This window comes from Neolamprologus multifasciatus, chromosome 19 (assembly GCF_963576455.1).
Source record: "Neolamprologus multifasciatus chromosome 19, fNeoMul1.2, whole genome shotgun sequence".
In the NCBI taxonomy this organism is placed as follows: Eukaryota; Metazoa; Chordata; class Actinopteri; order Cichliformes; family Cichlidae; genus Neolamprologus; species Neolamprologus multifasciatus.
The window spans coordinates 8824976-8851360 of NC_140457.1; the positions used below are offsets into that span (position 1 = coordinate 8824976).

The following is a 26385-nucleotide window of genomic DNA, read 5'->3' on the forward strand; positions in this document are numbered from 1 at the left end:
GTGCTGTGTCCTCCTTGAGAGCAGGGGAGTAGAGAATTTGTGTACTGCCATCAATGATGTATGACATTTAGTCCCTGTGGACATTAACATGACTTTTATGTTTGCTTTCTAGCGAAAAAAAATTTTGTTCAGTGGGAGTCAGATATCTTGGAACAGTCGTGTTCTGCGAACGACTGTGGTCATGCTGAAAGAAAAAACGGCAGGCAGAAATAAATTAGACAGTAGGCTAAGTTACCTTTTATCTTTGCTGACAACTTTGACACTGGCCGCCACAGTGTGGGGAAATTATTCTCAGTCATGTGGAAGTGAGGCTCAATAGCCTTGTATCCCAAGTCTAAATTAAATTCGAAAAACCAACTGATAAGGCTGTTGGGCTAATGAATAATAAGAATATGTTAAGGTTATTACTGTTCAGATAGTGATGTGGGACAGTGTGACAAGAAGTGGAGAAAGACTCGAAGCCACAATTTTATTTCCCTTTTCTGATAGAAATTAAGAAGAAATAAAGTTAAGGAAAAAATACAGCGTGTACACTTTAATCAGTAGAGCAACAGGATACTATTACTTACATATTTTTCACTTGCAAGTTTAGCACCTGAACTCTTTCTATGGAATCATGCACATTGCAGTCTTGCTGAAAATAAGCAAGCAAGCCTTTGCTGAAAATGATATTATCTGGATGGCATCATGCTCTGTTGCTCCAGTACCTTTGTATGTCGATTAGCACTAGGAAGTTACCAATCCTGTGTTACTAATGCACCTTCAAACCATCATCAGATTCTTGCTTTGAAGCTAGATGTTGGCTCTCCTCCTCGGCAGAAGTATTTCACCAGTATTCTCACCATGCACTTCTTGAATGGAGTAACTTAGTCTACTATACTGTGTATGTTAAGCAATTTTAATAATTTTTAAAGTCATCAAATAAGTAACAGAGAAAATAACAGGCAATTTACTATTATTTGCAAACCTACATATTTTGACTGTTTATATACAGTCAAAGAATCTAACGGCTTTAGAGTCTTGACCCAGGCCCACAGATGAGCAAGTAGAGCAACAGCGGAGACCAGCTCTCTATTTCCGAAACTGTATCAATTTGCCTTGTTTCTGCACATGACAAGAAAGGTTATGCTTTATTATGTCAGTGCACTGCATTTCTAAGATTTACTCGTCCCTGATGCAATGGGAGCTTTTCATTCTCCCAAGTCATTCATATATGATGGTGTTTGTCATTTGGCTGCCGGCAGTTTAACTTAGCCGGCTTCGGCTCTCTGGGCTGTCACGGACCCACACCAGACACCCTGAATAACACTCGTGCATTTCTTGCCCTCAGCTCGACCATCTCCTTCATCCCCACCAGGCTGGTGCTCTTTCTTTCTTTGTGGAGGCTTGACTTCATCCTCTATTACTATTGCTTCTCCTCTCCTCTCCTTCCCTTGTCGCCCCCTATCAGACACTTCATCTCTGAGTGTTTTATTGCGTTGTGTCCTTGTTGAGGAGGACCTTTGGGCCTGCTCCAGACATTCCTCCCCCCACAAAAAAATTTAAAAATATAGAGCGTGCACCCCCCCCCCCCCCCCCCCCAAAATCCCACACCCGATGCTTGCCTTGCTCTCTGCTCAGAAAATATGGAGCATGGCTGTCTGCTTTTTCACTTGCTCCCCCTTTCTCTCGTTCACCTTTGAGTGTCCTCTCCCTTTTTTAATCTTCTTCTTTTGTCTTTTTCTCCTTCAGTGCTGGCAGTCATCATGTTTTTATGGAGACAGTGTTGCAAGGGTGCATGACAAGTGAAGCCGACCAGCTCCACTCTTCCTCCTCCTCCCAATCCAGGCCTCTCTCTTTAGATCAGTGACAGTCTCTTGCCTCTCCAGAAAGTACATTTCATTCTCAGCCATGTCCCTCATGTCTTTAGTATTCCTGGTTTATCAGAGCTCTCTGTTTCCCTGCTTTCTGTCCAAAATCCGTACCCTGGCCTTTCTCTTCGAATCTTATTAGGAAAAATCTTTCCTTTTCTATGACTTAAGCTAGCGAATGCATGATGAGAGCTATTTTTTTGCACAAAGCGTTAAGAGTTAAGATTAAAGATTTGATTGAGGTCCAGTTAATGATTATTACCCAGTTTCATAGCTTTCCAATAAATCAAGGTCGAGGGTAAAAATGTTAAATGTTTATTCAGACATTAATAATGAAGCAATTCTATTTTCTAATAATAAACTAGAGTGATCATGATCATTGTAGCCAAAACATAATTGTATAATCTGCTCACAATTTAAACTTCCAAAGCAAATAAAGGAAAAAAATGTAGTTATAACCCAATTGCCAAAAGTACTGAAGGATTGTATTTATTTGTCACACATTTGTTTTAAATTGATAATGCAGACATGTAAATTAAAGATAGACAATAGATACTTTATCCTTCCTCTTGTAATTTTTGGAAAGCGGATTTCTTTCCTCATTTTTGAATTTGAAAGCCTGCATTGTTTACATTAATGCTTACTCACTCTCAGTCATCATCTTTGCTGCCAAACGCCGTGCTACCACCGCCTGTTGATCAGATATGTGATATAAAAAGACATGAAATAGTAAAAAGCGCATCCCATTTTCTCAGAACCATGGGCCCTGACTGTTAGATTCAGTTTACGTCCTGAACGTAATGTTTAAGGAGCATGTCAAGAGTAGGGTATGTGCTGTTTGTGCCCTCTGCAGGGCCAAGAGAACTATGAAATCTCAGCTGTTACTAATCTGGACAATAGGTTTAAGTGCTGGAGTAACTATCCAATAGGGCACAGGAAGCAAGCTGCCACTGTGTGAACTCCTGGTCCTTCCTCCTGCCACCTGCAACAGCTGCTGAGGTTAATGTGTGTGCAGGTCGGAGATGAAGTAATGGAGTGTGTGTCAGCAGACAGAGGTAAACCTGTTAGGGCTCTTTATTCCCTCCAGGGACAGGTTCATTGTGTTGCTTAGCTCGATGCCTTCACATGAAAAGAAAATGAATGGAAAAGTTTTGCAGAAAGTGCTCGTGTGTCACGCGTCGCATTTAGAGAAGAGTCGGGCTGGCGAAGGGGTTTTGTATCCATGACAACAAGGAAAAGCAAGAGCAGCAAATGGGAGCGGGTTCTTTACATCACACATTTCTATCCGAGGCTGGAGAATTTCATACGTGTCTTGTCTGTGAGGGCATATGCGATCACCTCTCTCTTAAATGTAACACACACTCTAACCTGATCAGCTGCCCACCAGGCAAGATAAATGAGAGATATAATGTTCCCACAAAGATGGATGCAGGTGTGTGAGGCTATGCTGAAGAAAGCGAGAGGGCTGAGAAGGGACAGCTGCAGTCCTGCCATGGAATCCATAAAATCTGACACCTAGTCCAGCATCGTGACTACCCATGATTCCTCTTTGCAGCAGTATTAATAAACCTGGCTGCGTTCTCACTGCAAGCTCTCGACATGAGTTACACCCCAGTGAGTTGCAGGAGCGTGTACCTCACTGCGAGGCGTCACCTTTCCATCTGCTTCTGTATACGTGCGTGTTTGCATATGCGCCTGCAACTGATAAAACGTTCCCTCCCCTACGTCCTCTACCTGATATTGTGAAGTCATGTAATACTTTATTGATCAGTCTGTTGCCATGACCCATGACACTTCCCCCAGAGTTAAATGCAGCTGTGTCCCCTGAGCTTGCCGTGATTGCTCAGGGTGAAGGCTGGGCACACTGCATTTCTTTTTTTGAAGCCACAGACAATAAATAATAGTGGACGAGGTGAAAGTGACATCTACCGCTGGTTTCTAAGTGGTCGTTTTAAAGGCATCAGAAGAAAAGTGGAGTGAGTAAATCCAAAGTAGAGCTTAGTTTGGGGGCTTGGAATGATTTATTATTCCATTTATTAGTCAAGGTATCAGATAGTTGTCCAAAATACCAATCTGAGGGACTACAGAGCCCAAGGTCACCTCTTACACCTTATGTAAAGAATTGTGGTGTCACAGAGAAATTACATTCCTAGATAACTAAGTTATTTTCTCAGACACAGTTTTTGTGGCATCGTAATCACTGGCTGGATTTTTTTCACTTTCTCATCTATGGTCACGAGCTCTGGGTAGAGACCGAAAGTAAGAGATTGTGGATACAAGCGGCAGAAATTAGTTTCCTTTAAAGAATGTAGAAAGGAGTTCAGTCATTTGAGAGAGTAGAGCTACTACCCCTCTATTGCATGTCCCACCGGAAGGAGGCCCCGGGGCAGACCCAGGACACGCTGGAGAGATTACATCTCTTGACTGACCTGGGAACGTCTCTGTGTTCCCCTGGATATGATGGAGGAGGTGGCTGGGGAGAGGGAAGTCTGGGATTCTCCATGTAGGCTGCAAGCCCTGAATAAGTGGAAGATGGATAGATGGATGGATGGATGGATGGATGGATGGATGGATGGATTTCATTGCAATAAATGAAGCTCCATATTTATGACCTGCATCCGCAGGAGGGCGTTGGGGTCAATGATAAGCACAACTTTAATACATCAGAGACTGGTGTGCCATTCAAACTACAATCTTTGGCTAAGCTTGGAGAAGGATTTCAATTTTATGTAAATAAGTGTTGTGTAACCATACAACTGAATACTGTACAAGACAAAATAATCAAAGTTCTCCAGGGAAGGAAACAGTAAACAACGTGTTTGTTATATGCCAAATACGTTATTAGCAAAAATGCTTTTTCTTTATAGGATACAGTGTTGTAGAAGCAATGGTGCTATCTACAAATATAAATTTGTCTTATCTTGGAAGAAACTTTACAGATTATTTTATAAAAGTGATTCAGACAATGAAGACGATGTGTGCTATTAAGTTATTATTACGTTTTTTCTCAAGGTGTAAAGTGTGTAGTCCAAAATCGAAATCATGGGAAGTGAGTGAATCTACACAATATCCTGGAACAGAAATATGAGATACACAAGAAAAACTACTACAAACATAAGGCAGAGGTCAAAACCCTAGAAGTTCCAGTGGTCTTCCCCATTTCTGCTGAAAAAGAATAATAGCGTCCAAGTTTTCCATATTCACACACTCTGAGATCAGAAATTTCCATGTGGAAATAGAAGGAGACCGGATCAGGGGAATCTTCCCAAGCAGATTCTTTAATTCCCACAAATCTTGCAACCTGATGGTGTGCATGAGATTTACTTTTGGGGCAGTTTGGTGATGTTCCCATTCTGTACTTACTTTAGATGTGTGGACACGATGCAAAATCTCTTTCTACACATTACTGTACACCAGGATGTTCTTAGGTTCAAGCTTAACGTCTCATAATTTGGATATAAAGTGTTTTTGTTGCTTATACTTAAGGAAAAAATGTAACAGAGGTGAGTCAGACGGGATTCCCACTGAGTGAAACTGATGAGTTTTAAAAGCAGTGATTAAAACAAAGTTCAGGATTTTTTCAAATCATCTGCGCTGATATATTTGTTACTGATCAATTTAAACCTGTAGCACCAAGTGTGTTATATTTGATACATGAGTTTTTGAGATCTCGACATCATCAGTGGGATTTTTTTAACTCGAACTCTCTGATGTTTTGCTGTTGTTGTTTTTGTTTAGGATGAAAAAACAGTAAAAAAAAAAATATATATATATACAAATTTAAACTCATATATGCAAATTGATGTTTTTTTCTTAGTAAGGATGTTCATCCATTCTTTTGTGTTTTTTTCTACCCCTCACCCCCAACAGCTGCTGGCTGCCCCTTCTTTCTTCCTGTTATAAGAGAGTTTTTCCTTCCCACTGTCACCAAGTGCTTGCTCATAGGGGGTCCTCTAATTGCTGGTGTCTGCTCTTTACCTTACAGTACATCAACTCTTGTTGGTGACTTGGTGCTTTATAAATACATCGGACTTAAATAGAATGGGAACTGAATTGAACTGATTTAAAATAGAATGAACTGAACTGGCTTTACAGGGCTAAGTTCCACCAGAGGTCCAAATGACTGAACTAAATCTACAATGCATTATTAAACTAGAAACTCAAAAACATTCTTTTTTTCATTAAGGATTATTGTATTATTTCTAAATCACCACACAAGTCCCTTGGCAGTACTGTAGATACAGAGTGCGTATTTGTGTGTGAATGTTATGCCCCTTTTAAAACATTAGTTGTATAAACAGTGAAATCAATTTCTCTCTACAAACAACCGCTGCCTCTAGTGTGATCACACCCTTCATGAACTGCTCAAGGACACTTAAGAAGGGAGGGTGTTTGCCGGAGCGGGGGCTTGACTTTGGGTTCTCAGGATGAATGACTGTCTCTCACATACAAGGCCAACCCTTCCCCTCACACTGAGTGAACATAACAGGGACTACATCACATCTTCAGTATTGGTAAATTTGGCCAAATTGCTTTCTCCCTCCTCCTGAATCGACTGTGCACTGTTTAAACTGGGAGTCACTTTGACGCATGTATTATTCAAACAACATCTGGCACCACTGCACGAACTCTGATGCGTTTTCCCTTAAACAACTCCCACTCAAAGCTCATCTGGCTAAAGTTTGTCCAGCAAATTTGCAAGCGGCCAAGTGGAGACTTTCAGTTTTGTTTGATTTTGTATAAGATTGATGTCTGACTCAAGTAGGTCAGTCACAATTTCTTTGTTTATCAAGGCTTTTGCTCTTTGAGATGATTACTAGTAGGTCAAGTATAGTTTGATTTCTTTTTAGGGATGAAAAGAATGAAAGTAAGATGAGGGTAAGAGGAAGACCAGTCATGTAGGCCTGCTGGGTGTGGAATATTAAATCTGATGTGAGCTTGTCAGATTGGCAAGAAATCATTGACAAATGTGTTTACTGGCTTTTTTTCTGTGATTGCTGGGGAAAAGCAATAATCAGGACTATAATGAGCAAGGCCCATAATCCCTGTGCTTGGTGACAGAAACCAGGCCTGCTTAATTAAGGCACTGATTTCCCACAGGGCACCGGGCCTTTTTTTCACCCCCCTTGTCCTCACCCTGACTTTATAGGCTTCGCTTTATTTGGTATTTTGTGCGGAGATGTCTCCAAGATCTGTCAAAGGAAAAGAGATTGGTTTTGGAATATTTAGTTTTTACTGATCTTTTATGACATGTTTGCTTTTACCTCTAGCAATATTCAAATGATGTTTACTACAAAAACTTTTTAGGAAGTGAACTTCTCACAATCCTACAACCAACAAGGGCTGCTCCATTGAAGTAGAAGTAATGGGTTCTGTTTAAAAACCCTACTCGAGTCCCTTCGTGCATGCTGTGTAAAAGCAGCCTTGCGTGAGGGTGAAAAAGCAACTCGGTCGATGGAAACAGAGGAAAGACATTTTAGACACACTGTCTTTAGTTTAAACCAGAAAGACGGCAGGTTGGCGTTAGCAGGTGTTTTATAGAGAAGGACGACCCTGGAAAAAAAAAAGGTCACATTTAATTGCAATGCTTTAAGCTGCCTGAGTACCCGAGTCTTTCCAAAGATTTTCTCATAAAGAGAGAACTTTGCTGAAAAGCTGAGCAATAATCTGAGGGTCAGTCTGCACCAACAGACAAGCAAAAAGTCAAACTGGAGATTGGATATCACACATCTCACATATCACCTCCTCTGATGTGTTACTCCACCACAGTGGCTTCACACTCTGAGCGGTTGTATTATTTAGTGTTTGTGGAACGGAAGCCAGCGAGGAGACCAAAACAGTAAATCTGCTGTCGAAGAAGAGGCATCTGAAAATGGAGAGGAGGTGGCAGCTAAAGCAAATTTCAGCCGCAGTGTGGATTTTGGCCACAGAACAGAGGGAGAAAGAGGCACTCTGTATCAGCCTCTCCATCTCTTCTCCCTCTCTCTCTTTGGCTCCCTGCACCACCTCCACTTTCATGTATCATTCCCTTTACTTTTTTCTCCTCCCCCCCATCCCTCTGTTTTTTCCTCTTCTCCATCTGCTTTGGACTTGGGGAACACAGAGACCGCTGGCCGCCCGGCAGCCTAGTGCAGCGGAGGTGTGAACCCTCTAATCGTCTGTCATTACCCACTGGCACTTCCCACACTAATACTCAACTTAAGGGCGTCATGTCTAGTATGTTAGCATCAATAAATCATTATCACATTAATTCTGACACATTAGGGTAATTCACTTTAACAAATGAGAACACTGGTGCGAAGACTGACATCATTTTTACTCTGCTGTACTTTCCTGCATGATGTGTTTCTTATTTCATAACAAAGAATGCATATTCAATGACACAGAACGGAGCAGATTCAACTTTATGTTATTTTTGCTGAAGCTTTTTCCACATTTTAGAGCAAACACAATTTCCATAGAAGTAGAACAGTAAAGGGATGCAGTAAGGGGGTACAAGGATTAAAGCCACTTGCTACAGATAGCATCATTGAAGGATTAGTTTGGCATCATGGGTAATATACTTAATGACTATCTTGCTTATTTGCCTTTCTACTGTAAGTACAGTGCAGAACTACAATCTGTTGAGAGTTACAGGAGGTACAGAAACTTTGTTTCCTGAGTCATAAGTTCTATCCTGCTCTAACCTTGCAGCTCGCAGTCATGTACCAAAAGTAGAGCCTTTCTGACTGTCATTAAACTACTTTTTTCCCACCATATACATAAACACTTCAGATCCTGCTCATCAGTAAATTTGCCTTCTCTATAATATTTAAGTGCTCTGTCAGTATGAAAATGCCAATCGGATGCTTTCTAGATGGTGGATTAATATATCTGATTCTATGTTTCTGTGTTCGCATGATCTCCAACAGCGCTCGCTAAAAAGCAGCCACGAATTATGACAGAACCTCCACCGTGTTTTAGAGATGGCTGTACACAGTTGTACCTCTGTTGTATCTCACTCCTGCATATTGACAATTTGGATTTCAAATTATTCATCAGTCCATAAGTCCTGTTACCTGTGAATTTCAGCCCAGTTCTTGTGTAATTTGGCACTCCTCAGCCTTTTCTCCTTCCTTAAAAAAGGCTTCTTGACAGCCATGCTTCCACTGAGACCATTTCAGTGAACAGTATATGGATCAACTAAAGGGCCAGATGCAACTGTCAGGTCCTGTGTCAGGTCTTTGCTGGATTTTTTTCCCCATCGAGGACATACCTTTCAGATACTGTTCTGAAAGTCATCTACTCTAGATAGTTTTTTTTCTTTTTTTCAGGACTGCCACTGTTTTTTGTCCTCCACTTGACCAGTTTCATAATATTTTTGAAGCACACACTACACACCATGCAGAGATATACCAGGTTTTTGGCTGTTAGCTCTTTAAGAATCACCTTGTTGGGGCAAAAATATTTGTTTATGCCTGTCAAGCTGTGTTACCTTTGTCATTTTTCATTGATTCAGTTAAACAAAAGGGACCAAATTATACATTCTATTCTATTCTATTCTATTTAAGTCCACTTTGTTACCAGGCTGCTGGTAACAAATTGCCAAAAGATGACATTTAAAATTGTTTCTTTGACTGTAATATACAGGCACAATACTGGTGCATCACTTGAGTTAGGTGCCTTTTTTATGCTTGAATGATTCATAGGTCAGTATTGAGTGGCTTAACAAAAAAACATTCCTCTGAAAATGATCATGTACAAGGACTGGAATGAAAATGAGTGAAAAGGCCAACAATGTCCAAAGAAAAAATGCTTCAGAAAGCCTGAAGAACTACTGCTCAAGATCACAACCTCCTAAAACCTGAACTCTTTCATGGCATGCATTTTTAATGTCTCTTTGCTCTTTGGACTGATTGGGACCTGATGAATGTAAAAACAAAGATTATTTTAATTTTTTTTAACCTGATTTTGTATTTTCTGAGAACAATGAGATCCACATGAGGACATTTGCTTTAAATAGAACAGTGGCAGTATAATGTCCTCGTATAATCAGTATAATTATAATCAGGCACTTGTAGAGCAAAATTTAGTATTTTGGTCTAGACGACCCAAAATGTGATGTCCACACATGTGGACGCCAGGTCCTAGGAGCTTAAAAAAGTCCGGCTCCTTAGCAGCAAAATCGAAAGAAATGAGGGGTGGCTCAAGACTGCTGCACACTACTGTATATTAAGCTATGGCATCCTGTGCTAATGTGTAAAGCCACCATCTGCCACCTTTGTCCCTGTGTTATCACTATTAGCCTGTTTTTATAACTAAAGGTAGAATAACATCCACTATTTACTTCCATGTCATGCATGTAATGCGCATGTCAAGCTAACTGCATAAAGAATGACTAAAGATAAGTGTTTAGATAATCACATCTCAACTGGTTCATGAAAATACCTGTTACACCTCCGAAAAACTAATATCACAGCAGCTCATACTCAAAAAATGTATCAAAAAACTATAAATAAAACCAGAGCAGCAGAAGCTTACAGTACTTTGTGTGTCTGTGTATACTGTATCACTTTATCAAACCCTCTGTGTCTTTTATGTCAACACATCAATCCAAAGCTTTGCTATTACACCATTCCCTGTAGATAAAGGCGATATTAAAACTTCTCTTTAAACACTCTGGTTTGCGTCAGTGTGCACAGCAGATGTTTGACAATGCACTCACACAAACTGTATCAACCTGCCTGAATGAACGAATTATTGGCAATTTTCACAGACAAATCTCATGTCATGCACAGTGTCTAACAAATTTATTAAACTCCACCCAGTTTAATGTTTATGCCACAGCTGTCCTACAGTATTGGTAATTACCAAAATAATGTTTAACTTACTAGTGTGTGCTAGTCTTTTAATCTGAATGACATTTTTAATGCTAACCATGAATTTTCAAATTTACCATTTTGCAAAAGATGCATAAAAAAATAGTCGAGTGTGTTATTATTATTTTTTATTATAATGCCAAATTACTTGCCAAAATTAATTGTTTGTGTGAGTCATTTTTAAGTGGCTGAATGTTATGCATGATTCATTTCTGACTTGTTCAAAACTAAAAATAATGGTTTTTATTTTGCAAATAACAAGACCGAATTAATGTTGTTATAACCAAATTTGAGCCGGCCCTCTGGACATGACTGAGTTTTTGACAGATTTCCAAAACGTTTGTTTTCTTGTTTTAACGACAGATGTTTACATAAATTTGTTAAGCACTGTATAGGTTTGTGCGTGATTATATTTAGCCTGTCGGCAGTTATGATTGCGATGCTTTGTGAAGTGTGGGCCATGGGTGTGAATATTACTCTAAATTAGAAAAAGGGAACACTGCAGGACACAGATATTTTCTTTTCCTTTTTTTGCCACCAGTCATATACAAACTTATAATAAGGACTTATTATATGGACTCTTTTTCTATTATCTCTTATCTTCTCACCCTTCCTCTTCTTTTTCTCACTTGCTCACTGTGTCTCGCTTACGCACAAGGTGTCCTTTGGCGGTGGTACGTGACACACTAGGTTGTGGCATTAGTGAGACAGGGCTGTCACTTCCAACTTGTCAACATAAAGCATTACTGATGTTAAGGTGTGTGTTTAAAACAAAACCACAGTCTTTTACAATAAAAAAAACAAATAGTTTTTAGTCTTTTAAACCAGCAGGTGAGAAAAGTGTATAACTTCGCGGGGGAGTGAACCATAGTCCATAGCTGCCCATTTACCTTCATCCTATGCCATTACCATCCCTGCAAACTCTAATACAGGGGCGCTACTTCTTGAGCCTCAACCAATGAACCTCAACATTTGCCATTTAAAAGTTGCAGCAATCCTTTAGGCCAAAACATAGATAAAACGCTCCCACCGGACAAGCCTGGGCATATGAACACATGTTCTGAAATGAACCCCATTCGTCCAGGTGAAAGTCCGCTACTTAACCCACCGCACTACAAAGTCTTTCTTTCTTCATGTTCTTTCCTCTTTATACTAATTTATGCTGAAGGATATATTATGGTTTGTACTGATCTTGTCTAAACAGGCTTGTGATTGGATAAAATCTCCTTTCATTGCCTAGATCAGGGGTCTCCAACTCCAGGCCTCAAGGGCCGGTGTCCTGCAGGTTTTAGATCTCACACTGGGTCTACACACCTGAATCAAATGATTAGTTCATTACCAGGCCTCTGGAGAACTTCAAGACATGTTGAGGAGGTAATTTAGCCATTTGAATCAGCTGTGTTGGATCAAGGACACATCTGAAAACTGCAGGACACCGGCCCTCGAGTCCTGGAGTTGGAGACCCCTGGCCTAGATTTTTAAAAGCCTAAAACCAGAGCCTATTGGGTGTGCAGGAGTGTAGTATCCAATATGCAGAAAGGTTATTATTGACTATAGTTGAAGAGGCCCCAAAAGCATGATGCTTACTCTGTTATCAACACAAACAAAAAATAATAATTTTGTGATCTCATTTACTCATTTGCCTGCTAAATGTCCGGAGAATCTAATGAATGTGACTCATTCTTTGAGAAGTTACTCAATAACACTAATATGGTCATTTATTATTAGAATATCATTTTCATTGGCATCAGTCCCTTGTCAGGTTGGTCAAACTGTCATGGAAAATTAAATATGATTATATTTTTTTTCCACATGATTTTCCACTATATTAGGTTTAAGCAGTGCAGAAATCCAATAACTTTTTTAGGTTAGGTTTAAGGCATAAAAAATTTCACTTGTCTAATTACTTGTTGCCTATTTCTAAATTAACCTAAGGATCCTAAGAGCAAGGATAGCATCTTGGCTTGAAAACTGTAGTAAGTGCGTAGAGAAAGTTGGGAATCTGGGTCCTGTAGCTCCTTTTTACTCAGCGTCATTAAATATGTAGCTGTTTTTGGGGTTTTTTGCATGTGGGATTAGATTAATCGAGAGGCTGCATTTGTAGCTTCGCTGTGAACGTCAGGCCAGATTACCGTTGCCTACAGCAGCCAGGCCGTGTGTGTGTGTGTGTGTGTGTGTGTGTGTGTGTGTGCCGTGTTCCACTTGCTCATTAGACTCCAGGTCTTTCTTCTTTCAGTCCTGATGACAACCGAGGCGCTTTTCACAGCACTGGAGACGTCTCACCTGCCGATCTAATGTGAAAGGAGAGGGGGAAAGACAAACGTGGATCTTCTTTGTGCTAACAGGTTGAAACTGTAGGCTCACACCCGGCAGCAATTCAAATTCAGATCTAGAAAATACCCCAGGCAGAGACAGGAATTTGGCTATACATTACAGCAAGGTTACTTATGCATTTTCATTCCTCTCAAGATGCTCGGATTAGGAGTTTTATATGCGTGGCATTTGTGCAGCATGCTGGTTTGTGCGGCAGACTTCTGTGTGTGTCAGTGCTTTGACTGACACAAGCGGCGCTACGTGTCATGGTGCTGGAAGTACATCAGCGGGATTTTGGGAGAGGGAGCTGCTTTTTGACTTGATACATGATACATGAGCAGCTATCCATAATGAATGCTTCCCTGCTACTTATCGTATTAGCTGAACCCCTGCTCTCCAAGTACTTTCCTTAAATAACATGCGGAAAATTGTGTTTTTTGGCAGATGAAGACGAAAAGCGTCTTCCTGTGAAGATGTCAGACGCATAATGAAGTGTGTCATCCCTATCTGAGGGGCGGCAGCGTCGCCGTTAAGTATTGTTGACCTGTCTGTGCTTGCAGGGAATGCTTTCAAGGCCTTGATATAGTGAATGCAGCAAGACTTGAATTTGCTTATATTTTCCAGCACCAGACAACGTGCGATGAGCTGTTTTCGTGAATCCAACAGAGCTGTTCCTCGAGGAGTTCCTGCTGCGATATGGCAAGGCACTGAGGCATCTGGGTACCTACTGACCACTTAACTGCCTGCGCTTGTCGATAACTCTTTATAAAGATCAATTAGGGCGATCAGTGGTGAGAACGCTGCTGGGGCTGAGGTGCCATATTGAGCTGTTTCTGTGTGATGATGTCACAAGCAGTCCTTTTCCAGAGAAGGAGCCTGAGCCCTCCAGACATTCCACTTCATTAAAGGGGTGTTCTCCCCAAACCGGAGTAGTGAACTCAGCAACGAGCTACTTCTCTCTTCCCTCTGCCACGTCAGTGCCTCGAGAGTTGGCCGAGCTCTCGCTGTGTCCAGCCGGCCATCTCGTTTAAAGGGGTTCTGACTGAAACACTGAGCCGCAAAAATCAATTTAGGGAGTAGTGGCAGTTTTTTTCATTTATCCTTCATTCACCTTCTTGCCCTTGCGAAATGTTCGTTTACACATTTTACAACCCGAGTGATTACACGCTGCTGTTTTCAGTTCATTGTGCTCTTTTTATCTGCCCTGCCGTGGAGTGCTTCTCAACGTCCCCCACCTCCCTCTTACTCGTTCCACTTGTGTCTGGCGACGTGATAAATGTGGTTGTCATGACACCCGTTGGAGCCAATGAGCTCACTGAAACCAGTGTGTGTGTCATGTCCAGCTGCTGACAGACAGGCTGGTCCAAAGCAAGTTGACCTTCCACCTCCTAACCTTTCTTCCATGCTGATTATTAATCCCACTTACAGCACACTTCCTGTGTCCCTCCATCACAAATTAACCTTTTTCTTCTTCTCTTTCCCCTCTCTCTCCTTCTGTCCTTTTTTCTCTCACGCCCCCCCCCCCCCCCTTCCTCCTCCCCTCCTCCCTCTTGCAGCAAATTTGTTCACGTGAAAATAATTGACGATGAGGAGTATGAGAAAAACAAGAACTTCTTCCTGGAGCTGGCCGAACCTCGCATGGTAGACATGAGTCTGCAGAAAGGTGCAGTACTGACTCTATTTATTTATTTTTTTAACCACTTCCCTTCTTCCCCTCAGTTTCTTCTTGCTATCTTCTTACATTGTCATTGTATTATATCTCACTGTTTATAGCCTCCCTGCTTATCTGTCCTCTTCCTTCACCTACTCTTTCATTACACTACTCTACGACATTGGCGCCCTATTCACCTCACGACACCCTTTTATTTTACGCCCATTCTCAGCTATTCTTTCATGCAAAAAAAAAAAAAAAACCAGCTGCAAAATCAAACCATCGCTATTGTAATGACAGTCTCCCCAGACAGCATCATCATCTGCATAAAAAGAGAACAGGGAGTCTAGGAGCTGCTTTCATTTACCTTCTCAAAGGAGCAAGTAGCCATTATTATGCAAAGACACGTTTTACTAAATGCAGAGTAGAATCTATTTTTAACCATATTCTTGCTTGAGTGAAAAATGCAAGCATGCTGTTGTTGGTGAAATTAAATTACCGATTTTTGTTTTGCTGTGAGACAGAATAACTCACAGGAATCTTTGAATTTCATAGTTTCATAGAAACTATATGAGCCTAAAACATTGTTTTTTTTATCATAGCATCTTATAATGAGGACATGTGCATCTCTTAGCTTCTTATATTTCTTCTCCTGTATAACAAGCATATCTTTTTTTTTTTGGCAACAAGGTGAATAAGAGAATAAAAGTAAGATAAAAGAATCCAAATCAGAGCAAGTTTTCATCATAAGTTTTGTTTGTTGCCTTGTTGCCGTTTGTTGTTGATAATGTGTGCTGAAAGAAGCCAACAGGCATTTTCTTAAGTTTTGTGCACCGTTATCTAATGCAGTGTTATCTAACCATGCTCAAGGCCAAGCAACGGGAGAAGCTCACAAGCTGGTGCGGAGGGTGCAGAAACTAACACTTGGCTGTTCCCTCCAAACACTACAGCTCATTATGTTTACGTTATTGGGTCTGGCAGCACTGTCTGTGCGCCGGCTTCCCATGTTCTCAGAGTCATGATGAAGAGCAGCTACTACGCAGGTCTCCATGAGTGACGGCCGCGTCACTCTGCCGCTGCTCTGTGATGCTTCTTGTTTTTAAATTCCATTTCTGTGTTGTTGCAGGGCTTTTTTTCCCCATACGCACACATGCAAGCTGTCTGTCAAGCATCTTGTTTTAAATTTGTAAGATTGCCTTTAAGCTTTTCCAAAATTGTGAATGTAATAGTAAAAATAAACTATAATTATATGGCTTTTTCTGCTCTATTTGATCAACCAAAGCACTTTTTTTTACCACAATCTTCAGTCGCTTATGTGCTTTTCTCTGTGCATAAGCAGTTTTAATGTAATATTCACAAACTCACATGCAGGAAGGGAGCCAACCATGGACTTTCCAATTGGTAGATGATCTTTGGCCTTGTAAACACTCAACAAGGTGTCTGTTTACATGGTCCAAACCACTGGTTACACTCAAGAACAAGAAGGCCAGATTAAACGTTGCCAGAAAGCATCTAAAAGAGTTTGCACAGTTATGAAAAAAAAATCTTTGTCAAGATGAAACCAAGAGTAACCAGTATCAAAATGATGGGAAGACCAAAGCATAGAGAACGGGAAGGAATAGCTCATGAGGTGAAGGTGATTCAAACATGGTGGAAGCAGTGTTGTGGCATTGTCATGCATGGCTGCCACTAATGTTCATCGATGATGTGACTACTGATAGAAGCAGTAGGGTGAATTTTGAAGTGTACAGGGATATAATCTCTGCTCAGATTCAGCTAAATGCTGCAAAACTAATTGGGCTTCACAGTACAAATGGATAATGACCCAAAGTATATTGTAGTAATAACCCAAGAGTTTCTCAAGGCAAAAAACGGAAATACTCTTCAATGGCAAAGGGTCATGCTGAAGACAAAATGAAGGCACAGAGACCCACAAACAAACAGGAGCTGAAAGTGGCTGCAGTAAAAGCCTGGCAGAGCATCAAAGACGTCAGACAGTCACTGGATGCAAAGATGATTAAAAAGAGTTCTTATATGTAAAATTATGTTAGCTTGTCAAGTTCATTTTAAGACTCTGAAAATAGAGACTCTGTATAAAACAATGTGTAATTCCCAAACAGTTAGTGCAAAATTTTGGTGAAGCATCTGAATCTACTGTATAACGTTTCCTTCACATCCACTCTTAGTTTTTCAATATTCTCTTAACAAAATAAGCTCCAACATGCACACGTAAGCTGTCGATCAAACCTGTGACACATACATTCATTAGTATCAAATCAAATCTGAACAAGATTTCACTAATTAGTCACACAAATTAGCATTTAGTATATAAAACAACACAAACATATATTTAGTAGTGTATAATATTTCTTCCAACCTGAGTAAAATTAAACAAAAAGCCAAAAACTTTAAAGAGATAGGTGCTTAAAAGAAGGTAAAAACGTTTGGAAGCATTTGTATCGACAGGTGAAATAAATATATTTTGATAGATTGCTGTAAATATGATTAGACCTTGCAGTAGGGGCCTCCTGGTGCTTTAATGCAAAAAATAAATAAATTAAAATCACTTGTGCATTTGTTTTTTATCGCTTCCAACGGTCGAGGTCTACTGCAGGACTACTGGGTTCACTGCAGTGAACACGAGTGAGGATTGTTAAAGACAGAATAGGTGAAGAGGAAGTGGAGGAAGAGCGAGCTATCTGCTCAGATGGAGGGAGAGATGAAGATGGATAATGACGGCTGGAGCTAAGGAGGACACATGCCAATGGCCAGGTTCAGTCTAAAGAAATCAGAACAGCTGCTTTGTTGGGCCATGGGCTGAAGGGAAAGAAAGTGAAACCTTTTGAGTGGTTTCTGTATGCAGATGATAAAATATTCAATGCATGTTTTTCTTTCAATTTCTTTCTATTAAACATACTCGTGTATACTTATTGCTAGACTGATTAAAGTGTTACTAATTCTGATACTAGAAAGATAAAAACACAATGAAAGTGCAGACCGTGTTGACAGTGAGTAATGTGAGCTCTGTCTACTTACTTTTTTAAATGCACGGGGTAATGAATGTTTGATCAAGGGTAATAAATGTTTGATCTATATGTGATGAGGAGGTAATGAAAAAGCTTTTCTCTATTTATTTCCCATGCACGATTATCTTTTATGAATGTGCCCGTGCTGATGAAATCTGTTTGATTTGATATTAGAGAAAGCACACACCAGTATTTTAGAGGTTACATATACACCATTCTCCTGCTGCCATAGTAGGTGCTGCTGGATCACAGTGATGTGGATGATATGATAATTTCTCCGTTTTCATATAATGTAGCGATTATATTGTTGTTCATAACCGCTGATGTGGGGCTGATTGGGTTTGTTTTTCTCCTTATTAAAGCTGTAGTGTTGGAGCAGAATTGATGAATATTCTATGAGAGTCTTTGTTTTGTTGCCCTTTTTTTCATATGCAACAGCCTTGCTGCATTTTCCTCGCAGCCTTTGCATCAAACAACAACAAACTTAGCTCTTAGTTCTTTATTATTTCCTTCCATGATGATCAAACTAGGAGCACAAAAAAACCAACTGTTAGATTTTTGATCTTCACAGTGACATCACTCATTGTTGCAGCCAGGGGCGATTCTAGGATTAGAGCTTTGGGGGTGCTGAGCACCCAGAGAGCTGCCCAGCCAGGCAAGATAAATCATATGATTCTTAAATTCATCAAGTCTCTCGTCTCAAAACATGACGTCATTGTTTTGTACATTTTAACACAATTTAATCCCCACATTTGTGAAAGAAAAGCAAAACACTTTTTTGAAAAGTCTGTAACAAAACCATCAAATCTGATAAAGGTTATTTAAATGCTGCCAAAGAAGAATGGATTGGAATAAAAAAAATACATATCCTAACCTTAATTACTGGGGGAGAATAATGAATGATGCTCATAGTGAGTAAAAAGTAAACTGAGTGCATTTTTTGGACAGAGATTCACTTTTAATGTGTATGTATAATATAATACAGATACATAAAAAAAACATTCCCAAAACAGAATAAATTATTACAAATAAAAATATTTACTGCAGACATTAATTTTACTAATTTAATAATACTAATTTTGTGCTGTAAGATTTATGGGTTTCATTCTTTCATAGTGGTACTTAGGAGAGCTTGACATTTTTATCAGGTGGTACACACTGTAAAAAGTTTGAGAAACACTGATAAGTGTATGTGTGCTTTTGGAAAACATTTAAAGCTGCTGTACAGAATCTCTGAAACAAGCTTAAAACATTTTCAGAATATAAACAGCACTCTGCTTCTCTTTACAGCTCCTCATTCCACCAGGGCACCGTTTGGCACTTTCTGATAGCGCGCAAATGTGATGTACGTACTGCGGCAGTCATACAGACAACTGGACGGTCCAAAAGTTGGCCTACCTATTACTGGCTGAGGTTTTAGTAGAGTTGTGGCTGAACCACATAAAAATATATAATTAATTTTAATCTCCCCGATCAATGATAATGTTATGTTGGAATGTTGTTAAAGAGGGTCAAAAATATTTCAACCCAGTTTGTTTTGCAGATTCTGTATAGCAGCTTTAATGTAGGGAGGACACAACTTCCAGATTGTATGAGTAAAATAAGGTTTTTTCTCTTTGTCAGTTTAACAGTTTCTGTTTTGCCTGTCACTGTTCCCTGTCTGTTTTCTTACCTGGTTCTTCCTGATCTTGTACGTTCTCCTCACGTTCCCCTCTTCCCTCTCTCCCTCTTTGGACTGACAATCATACACAAATAGATTGTATTCAATTAGATGAAAAATTACATTAATATGAAAAAAATACTATTAAGATCACTAACAAAAAGTCCTCTCTCAGTTTACTTTCAACCAAAAGGAAAATTACCAAACCACATGAACATCTAATAAAAGATATAAATATTGAAACACTGATCCAACATTATTCTTGATTGACGGATCATTTGATTTTACACTTTTACCTGAATGTGGCTCCTTTTTAAAAAAAAAAAAACAAAAACGGACAATTTTAAGTTTTAGGTTTTAAATAGGCTGTATACATTTCAATAGGAGCAACAGGACAGTCAAATGTGGCTGATTTTACTACAGTGTAGGACAGATTGTAGGGTAGCAAACATCGCCGGAAAACAAGTTTCTTTTACACCCAGGTTACCTGATGTAATGTTTTTCAGCTAAAAAGAAACATGGTCTGACTCCTACCTAACTATATAAAGAGTAACTGAAGGTTAAATGCAGCTTTTGGGAGGGGGGGGGGTGGTATCTATACTTTTGTTGTTAAAATGTTATGTCTCAACAAAGTACTGTATGCTTTTTATATTTTTAGCAGTGTGTCACACAAACAGCAAATATTGTCAAAAAAAGTAAGAAATCTTTGGGGGTGCTTTGATTCATTTTTGGGGGTGCTGAAGCTGGGCGCTGATGCTGGGTCAGACTTTGGACAGTGTTTGAGTAATGAAACCAATCAAGCCAACAGTCACCCTGACCTGTCAGTCTGGAGTTGTTTACTGCCAGCTCTAGCAATGCCCTTCCCTAACTCACAATGAAGTGGTCAATACAATTAGCACCTTTGGTGAGGTGGCCAGTCCAGCCAGTCCACTTACGCGGCTACAACACAAGCTGCAGAATTAGGACTTGTCACTTCCCAGTCCACTGAGTTTTATTTCAGGCATCTCGATATTCATGTCAGACATGTGTGGAGACGTTAGGCTAGGGCTTCTGTAGAATAATAAAGAATAGATGTTCACCTAAAACACACATATTATAATATGCAACAAAGCTATGTTGTTGTAGTTGTATTTGGCACAAAAGTTTTCCTTTTTTTTGGCATATGTTACATTTGATTTAAGTAGTATTAATTTTTAATTCTGCCATTTTTTATGTGCGTAAACCAGATAAATATGCAGCATTAAACTATTTTACTCAAGTGAAAGTCACTTGAATGTCCCTTGTAACATTCAAAAATGATGGAATCTTATTTAAAATTATATAAAGTAACAAATCTTTGGATTATTGACGTTAATTAAATTAGCAGCAATCCAGGCCAAAGCAGTAAAATACATCTGATAGAAAGCAGTAAGTCACGTTTGGAGACATCACTATTGAACCTGGCGCGGTTTCTGTTGTGGAGTGCTGCTTATAATCAGATGTTTTTCAAGTTTTCTTCACAAGAATGAAAGCTTTAGCAGCAAGGTAGAAAGATCAGAAAGGTAGATTTTATGCAGTCTTGTTAAAAACGGAGTACACCTCAAGAATTCAAGAACTTACAGAACCATCTTTAGCAGCATTCACTTAAAATCAGCTTTACAGTAATTTGGCTTATCAGTATCTCACATCATCACCACAGTATTCCAGTCTTTGGGGGTCTGGACTTGTGACTGTGCATTTACACAGCCAGATTCTTTTATTTTTCACCCACTCTGTTGTAAATTTGCTGTCGTGCTTGGGATCATTGTCCAGTTGCATGACCCAGTTTGCTCCAAATTCTAGGTGTTGGACTGATGGCATCACATTTGACTCCAGAATATTTTAGTATACAGAGAAATTTGTGGTCGACTAAATAACTGAGCGCCCAGGTCCTATGGATACAAAACAAGCCAAATGATCAGCCCTTTCACCAACATGCTGACTGTTGGTATGAGGTGTTAGTGCTGATATTCTGTGTTTGGTTTTATTAAATGTGGCATTTTCACCTTGGTCTCATCTTTTCCAGAGATCTTTGTGTTTGTTCAGATGCAACTATGCAAACTAAAACCCTGCAGCCAGATGTTTTAGAGGGAAGAGTTTTTTCTTGGCAATACTTGAAAACAAGCCAAACCTGTTCAGACTTTTTTGTAATTGCATTGTCATAAACTTTAACACTGAACATGCTAACCGAGGCCTGTAGAATGTGCAATGTAGGTCTTGGTTTTTTTTTTGCACAGTCTGACTTCAGGGTGAACTTCCTGGCACATCCATTCCTGAGAAGATTCTAGCACCTCTGCTTTTATAGAGATGGTGAGACTAGCTGATAATAAATTAATGAAGAAGCACTTGGCTACTTACCCTCTTAATTCCTGTTTAAGCAGCAAGGGTGCACTTAGTTTTCACAGGACGGCACTTTTACACTGCTGAGACAACAAAGGCTAATTTTCACCTTTAGCCTCTGGTTTGATTATCCAATAACCACTGTTTTACAGATTTAGGAAAAAACTTAATGGATACTGATTACCTGTACTAGTGACTTGTCAATTTCAGGGTACCCATGCACTAACTCGTACCCTGATTAATAGTATTTTGCACAAAATAGAAGCTTATTCTGCAAAACAAATATCCTGCTGTACTAAAATTTGACTAGAAAGTACCAACTGTGACCAGCTGGGAAGGTTTTACTCTTGCATTACATCAAAGTGGCTGTAGAGTCAATTTCTCATAGACTTCTATGCAATCAGACTCATAGCATGTTCCAAAAATGTCAAATGCAAATGTCAAGTTTGTTCATTCTGACAGTCCAAAAATACAAAGATATATATTTACAACAAAAAAGGTCACATCTTCACATTATATGCATTTTTGCTTTTAAAAGACTAATTAACAAGTCTTTTGAGCGCTAGTTGCAAATAAAATTGGCCAAACTAATTAATCTAGCTTTGTATGGTAAGTAGATGCAAATTAATAATCATACCCAAACAGTCTGCTTCCTGACATCTAAAGCCATCATAAAGTTGGCCAGTTGGAGTCAAGACGTGATAATAATTGATATGTTCAGGAAGAAAGGAAGGACACAGGAAACAATAAGCTACTTTAATGTTTCAGGAAAAACATCAGTATATGAGCAAAGGGGATGGAGGAGGGGTGGAGCATCCCGGGTAGACTTGAAAGTGTGGGACCTTCAAATGACACTGCAAAAAGTGTGCTACAAAGCACTGGCTGGCAGTGTCATCATTCATGTACTGTGGTGTGTTGTGTAGGAGCAAACACTTGAGTGTGTTTCTTGCATTTGTTTAAAACAGAATCAGGGAGAAAGTATTCCTGGCTTTAGCGTGTTTGTGATGAAAGTATATTATTATCTTCTGCATTTGTTGCATGTGTTAATGCGTTTGTGCGTGCGTGGCTATAGGATTAATTCCCTTCTCCTCCCTGTGGTAATCCATCTCCAACCCTGCCACTTTTCATTCAAATCATGCCCGTCGTTGGGAAATGTGCCACCCGTCAGGCGCCTCGCTCAGAGTGAGCTCTTGTGGCATCTAAGGGCACTTCACATGCTGTTCTTTGAGCTTGGCCGGGTCCTTCTTCCAGATTTCTCTCTCCATCTCACACAGACACACGCACACACATTCATTACCGCCGAATGAGGGGTGAGTCATATTGTGGCGGGATGCTCAGGCCAGATCACCAACGCTAGGACACGTGAAGTTCAAATAGACAATTTAAAATGTTGCTGCAAGTGCCCTCTGAGAATATAAAGACATTTTTTCTGTAGAACATTATCATGTTGAATACAAATACATATATAGGAGGTGTTTGATGTGGTATGAGACACTTATGTGTTGCACAAAATTATACTGACATCAGTCTGAGCCAGAAATTAAATGTGATGCTCAACCAAATCTGAAACATCTGCTGTGTGTTTTCTAAATTAATGTCTTGCAAACACAGTTTGCCTTTGGGAGACTAACTAGCAGTAGGAATAGTGTGTGTAGAAAGAAGAAAAAAGTAACATTAACATTGGCCATGGTTGTAGGCTTTGGTAGCAGTTTTAGCTGTGATTGGCACGGTAGTTAACAGTGAATATGCAAAAGTTGTAGAGGTAATTTCATATTGTCAATCAATTTGTTGGAAGAAAATCCAACAAGCTAACCTCCTGCTAAGTTCTTACTCTGTTAAACTGTGTAAATCCTCTTTTTCATGGATGCCATGTAGTTAAACTAACATGCGGGACAACAGCCACACTGAGATGGAAGCATTGGGGTCGTTTTTAACTCTCAGTGATGCCACAGTCTTTGTTTGAGTTTGCACCCAGAAATAGCTAAAGACATCTAACTTAAGAGGTGAGTTACAGCTAGACACCATTTGATTAGAAACTAATTCTAACTAAAAGTTTGGGAACCATTTCAGATTATTTCAGTTGTGACCAGCTTTCCAGCCGTCTACATTTTCCTGTACTTCTCTGGGTTTCTGAAGATACCTGCATCTAAAATGTTTTCCTCACGAGCTTTGTGTGTAAAGGGAAAAAGTTGTCTTCATTAAAGAACCAAGTCTAAGTGTATGTGTGGATGAGGCCTTTACATGTGACCACAGTACTGTAATATTATACCCAGACTAAATTGTTTAAAATGGCATCTCTTTGAGATTTGCTTTACTTCCATAACCACTAGACTAACCACTAGAGACCACGTGATGCTCCACACAGTCTCCTCCATGTCATCATCCTATGAATAATATCTGCTTTTTCCTACGTGATAGAACCAAGAGCATACCACTTGTGAACTTGACGCTCATTACGTTCCCTTTGCTGAGGTCACGGGCTGCATAAATCTCTACAACTCAATGAATTTCATGTACCTCCTCTTTGTCTTGCATTAAAAGTCAAGCTTATCATCCCTTTGTTAGCAGCCAACCTGTATTTGACCTCAAATGAATCGCCTGCTTTCAGTGTGTCAAGAAAAAGAGTTATTTGCCTCCTCAGAAAAGTGAAATGGAAAGCCAGAGGCAGTGCTGGATTAGCACCATGGGAAATGAAAGGCCACCTCCATCTCTGTAAATAGCACTGTTCTTATGTTGCAAGTATAGGCTCAGTGGGCTCATCCTTTTTTCAGAAGGACACTAAGAGAGCATATTCTCAATCAAGGGCAATGTGCCACTTTGCAGTTTGATCCTGATCTGCACCTAATCTGATCGCACATCAATGGAATTATAGAAATATGTAGATAGATTTACATGAAAAATCCAGGTGTTATAGAACATAGAATGGATAAAAAGATGTTTAAATATTTAGATTTGAGAAAGTGTTAATCTGCAGTGCTCTTTTATCAATAGTTTTATAGTAATTGTGCAGTTTGTAATAAGCATGTATGATAGGTTGTACTTGTTACAGACGTTGACAATTGACTATGTGCACGTTAGCATATGCTACTTCCGGTGCGGAAACTCCTGTGGGGAGCTTTGTTTCCGGTGTCCTATTCGCGCCTGGTTTACGGTCCAAAACAAGTTAAGCAAGTGAATGAATCAAGCGGCGATTTACACTTCTATAGATGTCTTGGGCATTTACCCAATATATCTGTAAATAATGTTCATCAACTTGTTGATATTTTTCCCCCGTGCCTCAGGGCAAAAGAGAAAATGGATTCAAATGTTATATTTCTCAGCTGTCCCTCGTTTATCGCAGGTGTTATGTTCTAAAAATAACCAGTGATAGGTGAAATCAAGTAGCCAATTTTTTTTTTTGACGGTGCAAAACGTGTCGTGGACATTGTGGACATACAGCACTGCACTTCAGAGTCACACTGCTAGCAATCGATGCAGAGATTCTGTATTGTACAGGAGAGACGTCACGGAGGAGATCGTCTGCAGCGATCAGGACGCAGGACAATGTGATGTAAAAAAATAAGCATGCAAACTTGCACGAAAAAATCTCACAGCCAGGTGAAAGGTGAACTGCGTTATTAGCGAGGGACCGCTGTAATTTTTAAGGTAAGTCACAACATACCCTTCATAAATACTAATGTGTAGAAACCCTTACCAGCAATCATTCATTTTTTGTGTGGCTTTTTTTCACGGTTCGTTAACATGCTGTGTAGGTGTGTACTTGACTAATACACGACATAATGGGGGAAACACCTGGTTTGACTATTCTTCACCTGTAGTGTGAATGCTGAACATTTGCCTGTTTAAATCATAAGACCAGTCACTATACAGAGATGTGCTTCTGAATGTGGACAATGTGTCTTCTGCATGCAGTAATGCAGTTCTGCTTGTGTTGAGTGATGTAAACAACTGATCGATCTAAACTCTTTAAACGTCAAAATTGATCATTAGATTTTTTATGACACAACAGTGGTGAGTGTTCCCACCTTCTGCTCTTTGTAACTTAACGCGATCTTTCCGTTTTCGAGTTTTGGACATGATTTTGGAGTATATCTTCGCAGTAGCGATTGACCGCAAAGTAAAGCTACCGGAAATGTACAACCCCACATCCGGTCTCAAACCAGGAAGTTAGCATTTTCTCATGCACAGGGTCAATTGGGACAAAATTGCTGTGTATGCAATTTCAAAACATGAAATGTCTTGCATTTTTCAAAATCTATGCATTCATGTGTTTTCTGGTCTCCACTCCATTTATCCATGTTTGAGTCATAAGGCCAAAGAAGCCCAGACCTCCCTCTCCTGAGCCATTTTTCCCAGCTCATCCAGGGGGGACACCAATAAATTCCCAAGAGTTATTCTCCCCTGGGGCCTCCTCCCCTTCACTGATCAGATACCTGAACCAACCCAACTGGTTCGTTCAATGTGGAGGAGATAAGATGAATGACCAAACTCCTTCATCCTATCTCGCAGAGCTGAGCCACCCTGCAGAGGAAGCTTGTTTCTGCTGCTTGTAATCATGATCTCTGCCCACAGCTCATGGTAATAGTTAAAGGTAGGGATGTAGATTCACTTGTAAATTAACAGTGCTTTCACACTTTGCTCGCTCTGTACCTCAACAGGCCAGTACAGC

General features: G+C 39.8%; 1 protein-coding gene across 4 annotated transcripts in view; it reads left to right on the forward strand.

Annotated features, from left to right (window-relative positions):
• slc8a3 (solute carrier family 8 member 3) overlaps positions 1-26385 on the forward strand; it is a 125632-nt gene that overhangs the window by 69943 nt on the left and 29304 nt on the right. For all 4 annotated transcript variants that reach the window (XM_085142293.1, XM_085142292.1, XM_085142295.1 and 1 more), the window contains exon 3: positions 14578-14684. In XM_085142293.1, coding sequence (XP_084998419.1) covers positions 14578-14684 — 107 coding nt within the window. The remainder of the gene's footprint in view (positions 1-14577; positions 14685-26385) is intronic.